The 11,868-nt window shown below is 61.4% G+C and overlaps 1 protein-coding gene across 6 annotated transcripts; it reads right to left on the bottom strand.

The window, feature by feature from the left end:
* Nucleotides 1-1,842: 1,842 nt before the first annotated feature.
* Nucleotides 1,843-10,519, bottom strand: SLC39A13 (solute carrier family 39 member 13). 6 transcript variants are annotated; one of them, XM_069554142.1, is made up of 10 exons: nt 10,095-10,519; nt 8,202-8,510; nt 5,929-6,042; nt 5,577-5,701; nt 4,821-4,925; nt 4,621-4,710; nt 3,879-3,929; nt 3,434-3,562; nt 3,154-3,253; nt 1,843-3,061 (listed from the first exon to the last, which is right to left on the bottom strand). In XM_069554142.1, exons 2-9 carry the CDS (start codon nt 8,500-8,502, stop codon nt 3,191-3,193), a joined length of 978 nt encoding a protein of 325 aa, XP_069410243.1. In that variant the 5' UTR covers nt 8,503-8,510; nt 10,095-10,519; the 3' UTR covers nt 1,843-3,061; nt 3,154-3,190. The 6 variants fall into 6 exon arrangements, with proteins under 6 accessions (XP_069410243.1, XP_069410239.1, XP_069410240.1 ...); XM_069554138.1 differs by having other exon boundaries at nt 3,430-3,562; nt 10,095-10,320; XM_069554139.1 differs by having other exon boundaries at nt 3,430-3,562; nt 10,026-10,240.
* Nucleotides 10,520-11,868: the final 1,349 nt, after the last annotated feature.

Here is an 11,868-nt window from a genome sequence, read left to right as displayed (position 1 = left end):
CAGGGCCCCCTGGCAGGGATGGGTGTGCGCCCCAGCTGCTCCCTGGGGTCTCCTGGCCTCCAGACCCCTCTGACTGCACACTCCCCACCCCACCTCTCAGTCTGAGCTTCTGAAAATTCTTGTTAACTTGCAGCTCACCTGAGGGGCCCACATAGAAGCCAAACTAGTGTTTCCCTTCCTTTTGAATCTTGGTGCTCTGGCCCTCGACCTTGCTTCCTGGTAAAGCCAGGCCCTGGGCCTTGGCTCCCTGGTTCCTGGCTGCCAAGCCTTCTGTTTGTCTCCACGTCCTGGTTCGCTGTTGGCCCATTTCCTCCCGCTGAAAAATGAGCTTCAAGCAGACCCACTGAGAGCCCTTCTAGGCCTAACCCCGCTCACGCTGTGTCCTCTCCCTCCCCTGGTCCTGCCCCCAGCCCCGTCCCTGTGACGCCCCACGTCCTGTCAGAGCCCTTTACCATCTTGCTGGTCATCTGCCTGCCACCCTTCCAGCTCTGCCGCCTGAAAGCTAACTGGGTGGTTCACCGCTGGCTGAGGGCTCGGCCTGGGCCACATGCTTTGCGGATCTTATGCATAATTGTATCTAATTAATTTCAGCCACCAGTAGGGCAGCCCTATTTTATGGATGCATCTGAGCAGCGGGGCCAAGACCACACAACTCTTAGATGGCATAGCCAGGATTCAAACCTAGGAGTGAGCACAAAGCCTACTGTGTTGTCGTTAGCAGGTTTGACTCCCTCCCGCCCCCTCAAACAGCCTGTTAAAACAGCAACCCTTCGAGAACACCCCTTCGGCTCTCACTTGCCCCCTGGCAAGAGCCCCTTACCCTCTTTTTCCATCCCCTCTGAGAGGCCGTGTCCACAATCCCAGAACTGCTGCCAGTCCGGAGGCCCCTCCCTCTCCCACTGCCGCCAGCCTGAGTCAGGGGGCACCCCCGCTGCGCGCTCCTTGGTGATCGGTCCCACTGACTTCCACCCCCCCACACACCATTCCAGAGCAGCCCCAGCACAGCCTCATGGGGCTCTGTCCCTCTCCTGGGCGTCCCCACCTGAGCGAGGCCTCAGGCTTCTCACCCCTGACCGCGGAGCCCCCATCTGTAAATGGTACCTGGCTGCCTCCCTCAGCGGGCTGAGTGCACTGACATCCCGCGCCTGCTGAGGGCTGGTGGGGGCCCTCCATTCATCAGGCCTGGGCCCACCAGGCCCTGGCTGTCTCGAACAGGTAGACCAGGTCCCTTTTCACTGAAGATGGTGAGTCAGAGCCAGGCCTTCCCCGCCACGGAGCCAGCCGACCTGGGCGTCACACCCTGAACCAGACTCTGTGCTCCCCCCACCACCTGCAGAAGGTAGGAGAGGAAGCGGGCTCCCCATCCGCCTTCTCCCAGGAAGCAGCTCCTGATGCTGGCTTTACTCAGCCTGTTCACTGGAGGGGAGGGTGTGGTTTAGAATAAAGATCTCATTTTTTCTTTTTAACAAAAAATAATTTCATGGAGGCCAAACCTGGAGACGACTTTGTGGGTGGAGCTCCCTCCCGTGGTGAAGTTGCTTAGGCCAGGCTGGGAAGAAGCCCTTGGTTAGCAGGTCTGCGAGAACACCAGCCTTGGGGGTGACGTGGGCTACAATAGCCTAGAACCAGGCTTGTTTTATTGACATAAGCTAACAACAGAACAAGCCAGAGAAATGTGGAATGTTTATACCCTGTTCGGAGAAGCAGCTCAAGAGAGTGCAAAGATGAGCAGAAGGGCTGAAGGTGGGGATGACAGGCTGGGCAACCTGCAGGAGCCGTGCGCAGAGCAGCCAACCTGGCGGGGACACGAGGTGCCCGGCTTTCATGTGCAGAACAGAGGCAGCCAGTTCGTGTATATTTATTTGCATCTCATCTATACAACAAGTTATTTACAGATACAAACGGAACCACAGCAAAACTGCTATAAAACCGATCAGCCCCTCCTGACGGCAACTCCTCCCGACGCCCACGGCCAAGCGGCGGGGCTGGAGCCTGGCTGTGGAGCAGGCCAGCTGAGTACGTGGGCCTCGGCCAAGGGAAATAGCTGGGGATTATGGCTTCAGCATTCTCCCGGAGCACATTCCTGAGTGCTGACAACGTGGAGCCCTCACCGCCCCCACCCAGCCCCACCCGCGGTGGCTGGGGAAGGGGGCCTGTGTCAGGGGCGGGCAGCCACCGTTCCCTGTCTTCCTGTCCCCAGAGTGTCTGCCAGACCCCAGGCTGGCAGGAGCACCCAAGTGGATGGGGAGGACACTGGCCTGGGGCTGCTTGCTGCCCTGCTGGCTGCTGTTTGGCAGCTGGAGGTGGCAAGAGCTGCTGGCGCTGCCAGGGAGCATTCGCAGCGGGGGAACAGGAGCCGGCCCAGGGCTGACGGGGAACAGGTCTTAGAAAGCATCTCCCAGCTCCGCGCTGGGTGGAGTAGGACCATCAGCGCTGAGTGGAGCTGGGGGCGAAGCAGCCGCCTCTCCTCTCTTTGGCCTCGGAGCTGGTGAAGGGAGGACAGGGCCACGGCCGAGAAAAGGTGCCCAGCCTTGGTCCCTGGCTGCTCGGAGCTGGGTGCATGCGCCCAGGGGCTTACCCCCAAGGCCCAGGGGCCCCGAGGCCTCAGCGGGGGACAGCCTTGGGGCTCGCTGCAGGCCTGGTTCCTGGGGCGGCTCGCTCCTCCCAGCATCCTGCGCAGACGCCTCTGCTTGGGATTGGCGCTCCCTGCCTCACTGCTGACTCCGGGGGTGCAAGCCCACGGGGTGGCAGGGGGAGACGACCAGTGGGCGGGCCCGGCGTCAGGGATCACAGTGTCGGCCTCGCACACACCTCTGGCCACATGTGCACGACACGCACACACACACACCACCCTCGTGTTGGGTTGGCGGCGCACTCGCTCTCTGACACACGCATATTCACTCACACACACACACACACACACACACGGTCACAGAGTGAATCCGAGTCTCTTATTGCTGTGCAGGGGTGGGGCGCCGGGGACAGTCACTCCACGAAGACCGAGAACAGCACCATTACCACGATGCCCGCACAGAGCAGAAGCACCTGCTGCAGGGAGTGCCTGCGGGCGAGAGGGCCGGGGCTCAGAGGGCCGCACGGGCCGACGGGCAGCGGGCAGGGGCCTGCCAACGGCAGTGCCGGTGGGCAGCTCACCATGGGTCGTCTTCCTCCAGGAGGTCGGGCAGCACGTTCACCAGGGCGATGTAGAGAAAGCCGCCGGAGGTGAAGGGCAGGATCCAGGCCACCGTCTCCTCTGCAGCAGGGGGAGGAGCCCTGACTGGCTGGGGGTGCTGGGCGGCCACGTGTACCGACCGACCCCCCTCCCGTGAGGTGGACCCGGGCAGAGCCGGGCTTGGATACCCGGGTCAGGGCAGCCGTGCCCTTCGGCCAGAGCCCCTCTGCAGACCGCCACCACCCCGACGCCCGTACCTACTCCCTTGGGGGACTGCGCACAGATGGCGAAGCAGGCGCCCAGCAGGCCCCCCAGTGCCGTCGAGAGCTGCAGCTTGGCTGCGCTCCATCGGTCAAAGCCGGCCCGGAGCAAGATGGCAAAGTCGCCCACCTGAGGGGAGGTCCAGATGGTCACTCTGGGTCCTGGTGGGGCCAGACGCCCTGAGCATCTCAGGTGTGGATGGGTCCACCAAACCCCGAGCAGCAGCCCCATCGCTGGGACCCCCGGCCTACATCCCCTCTGCTGAGCCCCCAGTCCCGAGGCGGCTGGGGCGCGGCTGCAATGGTGGCTGTGGCCTGAGTAGACTAAGGGGCCCCAGGCCTCTGGTGCAGCCCCCCAAGCCAGCCATTGCTGGGCAGTCCCTCCCAAAGTACCCCCACCAGCTGCACCCCCACATGGCTGATCACGGGGACCCTGCGGCACTCACCTCATGGGGGATCTCATGCAGCAGGATGGCCACGGTGGTCAGGAGCCCGATCTGGAGGGAAGGGAGTGGGGGGGGGGTCTGTGTTGAGGGCACCCACCTGTCCACTCATCCTACCAGTATCTGCCCTGGGTGCCTTGGCCAGACACCGTTGGGCTACTAGAAATACAGAAGCGAATACAACAGACCAGGAATCCGCCCCCGAGAAGCTAACAGTCGGTGGGGGGAGAGGCAAGGGCTGAGTAAACACAGAAGGAGCCGTGTGACTACACACCGTGACAGGGGCCATGGGGACCGGATGGACTACGTGCCATGGGACGCGAGGGGCCTGACAGATGAGGAGTCAGCAGAGGCCTCTTTGAGAAAGTGCTTTTGGAACAGAGGCCTGAAGGATGAGAGTGGGAGAAAGAACACTCCCAGCAGAGGCAGCAGGGAGGAAGGAGCCACCAGAGGGGGACGAGGTGGGCCAGTTCCAGGGTGCTGGACCTCGGGGCCCAAGCACAGAGCGCAGAAGGAGCAGGAGTGGGGAGAAGCGTCTAGAAGCAGGCAGAGGCCGAGTCTAGCAGCTTGGCTGAGGCCCGTGGTCCCAACGAGGAGTGTTTGCAGTAAGGAGGCTGGGATAAGGTGCTGGGTGCGGGGAGCGTGGAGGAGGCAGGTGGACTGGAGGCAGGGCCACCTGGTCAATGTGGGCCCCGCATGCCCATCGCGCTGGCCTGCGCCCCCGCCCCGCCCCAGCCCCACTCACCTTCTTGCTCACTAGGAAGCTGGCGGCCACAGCCAGCCCGTGGGTGAAGTTGTCTATGGTGTTGGCCAGCAGGTTGAGATAGCCGCTGACCTGGGTGAGGAGGGACAGGGTTGGGTTGAGCCGGGCAGGCGGGTCTGAGCCGGGCCGGCCACTCGGGGTGGGGCAGCTGTAGGAAGGGGGGCCCCGAGCGGGCCACTCACTTTGATGTTCCGGACCACGGCGCTCAGGCCGGGCTCTGCAGCCGGCTGGGCCAGATAGTGGCCTCCATTGAGCGCGGCAGCAGCTGCGGGGTCTTTGCTGGGGGCCTAGGGCCAGGAGAAGGGGGGAGAGGTGACATTAGATGCCCCCCACTTGGCCAGGGTAAACAAAGGGAGTGAGACAGGGGAGACCCCTTTTATCTGGCTAGACCTCACTGCTCAACCAGCCGGGTGACCCCAGACCCAACAGGCCCTCTGCCCTCCACACTGCTGTCACTATCGTCCATGGGGACAAGTCACAGCACGGGCTGGGGCCCGGATCCTTCCAGACAAGCTGGCCCAGCCTCCTAGAGCTCCCAGGAAAGGGCCGAGAGACCGTCTCTTCTAGGGCTTGACTCAAAACCTGAATATTCATTGGAAGGGCTGATGCTGACACTCCAATACTTTGGCCACCTGATGCGAATAACTGACTCACTGGGAAAGACCCTGACGCTGGGAAAGACTGAGGGTGAGAGGAGAAGGGGACGACAGAGGATGAGATGGTTGGATGGCATCACCAACTTGATGGACGTGGGTTTGAGTAAACTTCGGGAGTTGGTGATGGACAGGGAGGCCTGGCGTGCTGCAGTCCATGGGGTCACGAAGAGTCGGACACGACTGAGGGACTGAACTGAACTGACTCAAAACCTGGGCCTCCAGGTCCTAGCACCACCACAGAACGAAGGCTGACCTGTGTAGGCTCTGGAGTTTGGGGCTCACCTGGCTGTTCTCCTCCTTCCCTTTGCTGTCCAAGAACAACTTCTCCAACACCAGGAAGGTCAGGAAGCCAGCAATGACCCACAGTCCCAGCTGCTGTTGCTGCTGCAGGCTCCGCCCCTCACCACCTGCAGGGGGCAGCACTGACAAGCCAGGCCAAGCCAGGGCCACAGATCCCGGGTGGGGGCGTCGCCATTGGAACCGGGGCACTGGGACCGTGATAGAGGTCCAGGAACCCCTTTCCCAGTCATTCTGCAGAGTGGGCAGGGCCTAGGCCATTCCTGGGCCTGGACACCAGCTCCCACCCACTGCCCACCACCCTCCTGGCCTCCCCCCAGCCTGTGGCCTCACTCACCAGAGCTGGCACTGTTCGTGTAGGCCCACGCCTCGGGGAGCAGGTGGAGAAACACATTGCCCAGAAGTCCCCCCAAGGCAAAGCTGAGCAGCTGTTTCAGGCGCCGTGCCCCAGCTACAAGGCAGAGATGCGGGACCTGGGAACCGAGGCCAAAGTCCCTGGCCTGACCCCTTCCCCACCCAGCTTACTGGGCTCCTAGTGTGATCCCAACCAGACTGCACCTCTCTAGAAGGCTGGACGTGGGCTGCTGGCCTCCCCGGGCCCCCAGCCTCCAGCCCCAGTAGGGGCTGGTGTTCAGCAGGAATTCACCGCGTCCTGCAGGGCGCCTGTGGAGCCACTATTGCTCCAGGGCTAAGAGAGCAGACAGGCCCCAGCTCCCAAAGCCAGCAGCTGCTAAGTCTGGGCAGATTACTTCCAGGACTCAGTCTTATCATCTGTAAACTGGGGACAATTATATCTATCTGACAGTGAGTGATCTTGAGAAAATTAAATGACAACATGCACGGGAAATGCTTATTAAAGTGTTTTTCTCTTCTCAGCCACTGATACTCTCAGCGAAGTGGCAGAGATCTGACAACTTGTGCAGACTTAGAATACCCAGAGTTGGAAGTGCCCTAAAGGGGCCATCTCAAAACCCTTGGTTCAGTAGACAAACTGAGGCCCAGAGGGAAAAGGTGGCTTGGTGGTGGGGGTATGATCCCAGGGTAGCTACTGCTTCCAGGCTGTGTGACCTTGGGCTCCTCGAAGAACTTCTCTGTGCCCGTGCGTCCCCATCTGTAACACGGAGCTAACAATCCAAGTCCTCCCTAGGCTGACCCCGAAGGGACGCCATGAGAGGGGCAGGAGCGCCGGGCCTGACGAGGGCTGTGCTCACAGCTGCAGTGTCAGCCCTCAGCCCAGTGCCCGGCACGGCTGCATGCATGTCCATCTGCTGAATGAACGGTTCCTAAGCCTGGCAGGCAGCACAAGTCCCTGGGGGACCCTCACTTCCAAGGTTCCCAGGGCTGGTCCAGAACTTCCACGACATTGTCCTGGCTGGGGGGCGACAGGCACCTGCATCTTTAGGGCCCCCCATCTGGTCCTGTTTCTCTTTCATCACAGAATGTCACTATGGACACGCGCACATGGTAGGAAGGGGAAGCCAAGGAAAGCCCTCTGCCACGCCTGCGCCCACCTCCCAGGTGCCCTCCCTAGAGGAGGTGGGCTGCCAGCCTCTCGGTGTTCCAGGGAAGGCTGCCCTGGGGGCTCTGGGTCTGAGCACCCTTTTGCACACTGAATGGGGGCTGGAGTGAGAGGCGGCGCTTTTTACAGGGCACTGGCTGGTAAACATGGAGCCCCTTCCCAGCGCTGGGCAGTCTTTTTTTTTTTTTCCATGTTAACTGCTTAATTTATGTGTTGGGCCCACCACCCCTACCCTTGCAGGGGTCACCGTGGCACCACGTGCCACACGAAGCCAGCCTCGCTGTGGTCGGAGCCCGAGACGTAAGCCTGCACACTCCATGCCTAAGCATGGTTGAGACAGCAAGGAACTCTGGCCAGAGGTAACACCTAGTCCCACTGCTCATCAGGTCTGTGTACAGCGTTTCATGTATCACCCCAGAGGTATAACATCAGGATGGACTGAATAGCAACCATCTTCTCCTGCATCATCCCACCCGCTCCCCCAGTACCACTACCTCACGTCTCAGTAAGACCCCAAACCCACTCCTCACTCGCTAAATATGTTACAAGGTGACACTCGGGAGGCAGGCCCACTTGTGTTCAAGAACGCCCCCCTCCCAGGTCCGGAAGCCAGGGTGGACGATGCCCCCCAGGTTTTTCAGTGGCTGGGCAGTCTTCCAATCGCTTTACTGATATTAGCTCATTTAATCGTCACAACAATACCTATGAAGTTTATACTGTTATTATCCCCTTTTTTAAGGTTGGGACCTTGAGGCAGAGCCAAGTTAAGGAACTCACGCAATACTACCCAGAGTGGCAGAGCCAGGCTTTGAACCCCAGGCAGCCTGGCGTCCTATTTCCAGCCTTGCCTCTTGCTTCGCAGTGAACGTTCGCTGACGTTCATCTTTCAGAATAAACAGGTGCACAGATGGATGAACAAAGAAGCACGGCGCAGCCCGGCTCACAGGACCGCGGGGAAGAGCTGTACTCAGTCCAGCCCTCTGCCTCAGACACGCTGCCGCCTGGGACGAGACCCGGCTCTCCCAGGAAGGGCAGCGGCATGGTTCCCCAGTCACCTGCTGCCCCTGGGTGCCAGAGGGGGGATCACTCACCTTCTGAGCGCAACGTGGTCCCCATCTCCAAGGGAATGACAAGCAGAGGGAAGACCCCGCTGAGCCCCACCATGAGCGAGCCCAGGAGGGAGCAGATCCACGTCTCCAGCCTCTCTCCACTCAGCAGGGCCCCCCAGGACTCACTCTCCTTATTGTCCAGGCGACAGGCTGCTGCCACCCCCCGGCTCCGGAGGGCCTGCTGGGAGCCCCCAGCCCCTCCCAGGAGCTCCAGGGCAAGAGCCACGAGGAAGAGGAGCCTCTGTCCCGCCATGCCGATGCCGGGGCAGGGACATCCAGGCATGCCACGTGCTGAAAAAACACACAAAGGCCGCTTGCATGAGCGGCCACCCTTGGCCGCGCACCTGCTTAGAAAACGTGGCACCTGGACCCTCCCTGCGCTCCCAGTGGCCACGGTGCTCACCCTCCTGCCTGCCTCCCCCAGGGCCTCCAAGGACCCCTGTGAGGGGTGCACGGAGCAATGGGGCTCTGCTCCTCCACACCCCACTTCCAAAGACCACACACTTTTTTTTTCCTTGGAAGCCAGTTCCAGACTTTGTGTCAGCCTGTCCGCCTAGGGCTAAACTTTCCTTAATGACAGGGTGAGGCGCTGGCTGGGTTCCCTTCAGCCACCGGCAGGCCCGCTCCATCAGGGTGTCTGGCTGCCAGGGGAGAAAGCTTGGCTGCCAGGATGCGCCCCAATGAGGACACCCCCAGGGGCGGCAGCCAGCGGCACTGTCTAACTTGACGGGACGAGCTTAGGAAACGCAGGTGGCGGAAGCCAAGCAGCTGGGCTAGGTCAAGACCATCAGGGCTTCTTCCTAGGAAATGAGTCTAATATCCCGGGGCCCGGAGACAGACAAGAGGCGAGGTGAGACAGAAGAGAGAGGCTCCTTCAGTGACGAGTAGCCTCCCAGATGCACAGGGTACGGCATCCAAGACCCACCCTTAGCTCTGTGCTCCACGCTTAAAGCTGCTGGGCTTGCCGCGCTGTGTGCTCAATCGCTTAGCCCTGTCGACTCTTTGCGACCCCGAGGACTGCAGCCCGCCAGGCTCCTCTGTCCATGGGGATTCTCCAGGCAAGAATACTGGAGTGGGCTGCCGTGCCCACCTCGCCTGACTGTGGACAAGTCCCTAAAGCTCTTCTCCGAGCCCTTAGTCTCCTCCTCCTCCGAGGGAGATCAGTATGGCCTCCCTCACTTGGTCGTGATGGTGAGATGAGTTTGCCCATCCGGTGAGCCTGCCTGGCATTGTGAAGGTACAGAGAGCCCTCCTCACTTTAAGGGGCAGCCCGAGTATACCCAGCGGGCAGATCACAGGATCTGGATGTGAGTCAACCAAGAGGGAAGTTCAACCTGGAAACTCAGGCATGAGGTTTAAATGTGGTCGGCCCAGCCTCAGGCCGGCTGTGACCTTGAGCCGGTGATGTCCTTGCCTCAGTTTCCTCATCTCCTGATGGAGGTGGGAGGGAGGGAAAGCAGCTGGAAGAGACGCTAGGGTCTGGGATCTCCAGGCCATAATGGGACCCTGATGAAACCCACTGGGCTCCACTGGGGACCAAAGGCGGGACTGCGGGCAGGAGGCCGGGCTTGGGAGGCAGAGGTGGGTCACGGTTAGAGGTGAGGGGGCCCCAAGTGTGGAACAGGAGATGGGGGGTACCGAGAGAGTCAGAGAGGAAGAGAGAAGGGGGGAAGCAAGAGCGGCAGAGTGAAGAGGGGGAGAGCCAAAAACAGATGCGGAGCGGGGAGAGATGGGGACGACGCGTGGGAGACAGAGGAGAAGAGCCCAAGGAAGTTTTACGTCCCGCGCGAGAGGCCCAGGTCTGACCTGGACAAGGGGATCGGCAGAGTCCGTCCCGTCCGGGGCTCCGGCCCCGGGCGTCGGGCGGTCACTCACCGTGCGGCGGCGGCGGCGCTCCGGGCGGCCCCGGCCATCCAGCTGCTGCACCGCGCCCCGCCCCGGCTCTGCCCCGCCCGGCCCGGCGCCCCCCTCCGCCCGGGCCCGGAGCCGCCCCCAGCGCGCGGCCACGTCACACGGGACCTGTCCGGAACCCGGCGCGCCGCGCGCCGCGGGGTCGCGGGGGGAGCGGCGGCAAAGGGGCGCGCTTCCGCCTCGAGGCTATGGGGGACCCAGGAGGCTGGCGCACTTCCGCTCGGGCCGGACCGGGGACGGCGGCGGGGAGCGTCGGGCGGAAGTGGGAGCCCCGTGGGCACCCGGCTCGGCCTGGCTGCGCGAGGGCGGAGGCAGCGGCCCCCGCAGGGACCGCGAGCGGCCGGGGGACTTGGGCTTGCGGGGCCCGGCCGCCGCTTCCTCTCTCGGGCGGCGGTGCCGGCCGCGGCCGCACGGGGGCGCGCTCGGCCGCTGGACGGCGCCGCCCCGGGCCGGGGTCCGGGTGTGCGGGGCGGGGGACAGCTGCCGTGCTCCCGCTCTGAGTCAGCCGGGCCTGGCTCCTCCATGAGCCAGGGAAAGGAGAAGTGCCTGCCACAGGGAGGGGCCTAGCCCCGGGAACCTCAGAAGAGGGAATTTTATTCTTACTCATCGAATTATTTTTATGCTTTGGTTTTTCACTGGGAACCTCAAGCCTTTTGTCTCCAGGGCTTGTAACCCTTTGGAGTCCAATGCACGGTGGCCCGACGTTGCTGCCCGGTAAACTCCAAACCTTGGGGAGCAGAGAGTCTGTGCTTCCGTCACTTTAGACGAGGGCAGCAAACAGTAGCATCGTTATTATTGCAGTTTAATTGAACGTCTATGACGTCCCATTCACTCTGATCGTACTGTCTTCACTGAATCCTCGGGTCTGTCCCATTAAGGCGGGGACTGTTAGCTCAGGGTCGCACGGATGGCAGAAGCCCGATTCAAACCTGGGTGTCCCTGGACCCAGAGTATGTGAGAGCACCTCTCACTTGCAGGATCGTGGAAATCTGGTTTGGCATTTCCACTTTTGCATTCTTGGGGAATCAGCCAGGACCATATAATACTAGGAAAGGGGCTCTTGGGTGCCCCCTTGGGTAGAGATTGTGTTGGGGGTGGGAGTCTCCGAGCCTCTGACCCTCATCTGCTCCTGCGGTGGGTCCATGTGTCACTGTTACCGGGGGCTCCGACAGCACAGGGCTGTCACGTGCTACACCAGTTGCCCTGTTCTACTGCACTCGCCCACGTTTGCCCTTCCTAGACCCCCAACTACACAGCCAATCAGCTTTCCTCTGAAAGTCCTGTCTGCCTCATCAGCCAGGCCCTTAGGTCTGCTGGGGCGCCCTCCTGTTCCGCTTCCTGAGTTCTGAAGTGGAAGCCCCAACTTACTTTGTAAAGGGAGGAAGACACTCAGGGATGCTGCTCTGGGATCTCCAAGATGCCCTCCCTACCTATGCAAATCACTCCATCACATGCAAAGCACTTCACAATATACAAATGATTTCACAATAACATAGTCAGCATTCCCGCCACTAGGAGCTGAGGACTGCTGGCCGCCAGTAAGGGGATGGGCAAGACCCTGCTAGAAACACCACATGCTGCCTTCTCTCTGCCCTTTCCTCTCACTCGGGTCAGAATTTCCATCATTAGACTCCTTAATGTACTGGGGGTTGGGATGACACTGGAAAATGGTCATGAGCCAGAAGAGCCCATCTAGAGTTCGGTGGGGGAACCAGAGAGAGTGTGGCTGTTAAAAATG

This window comes from Ovis canadensis, chromosome 15 (assembly GCF_042477335.2).
Source record: "Ovis canadensis isolate MfBH-ARS-UI-01 breed Bighorn chromosome 15, ARS-UI_OviCan_v2, whole genome shotgun sequence".
NCBI classification, from domain to species: domain Eukaryota; kingdom Metazoa; phylum Chordata; class Mammalia; order Artiodactyla; family Bovidae; genus Ovis; species Ovis canadensis.
This window is presented reverse-complemented; position numbering and strand designations above follow the sequence as displayed.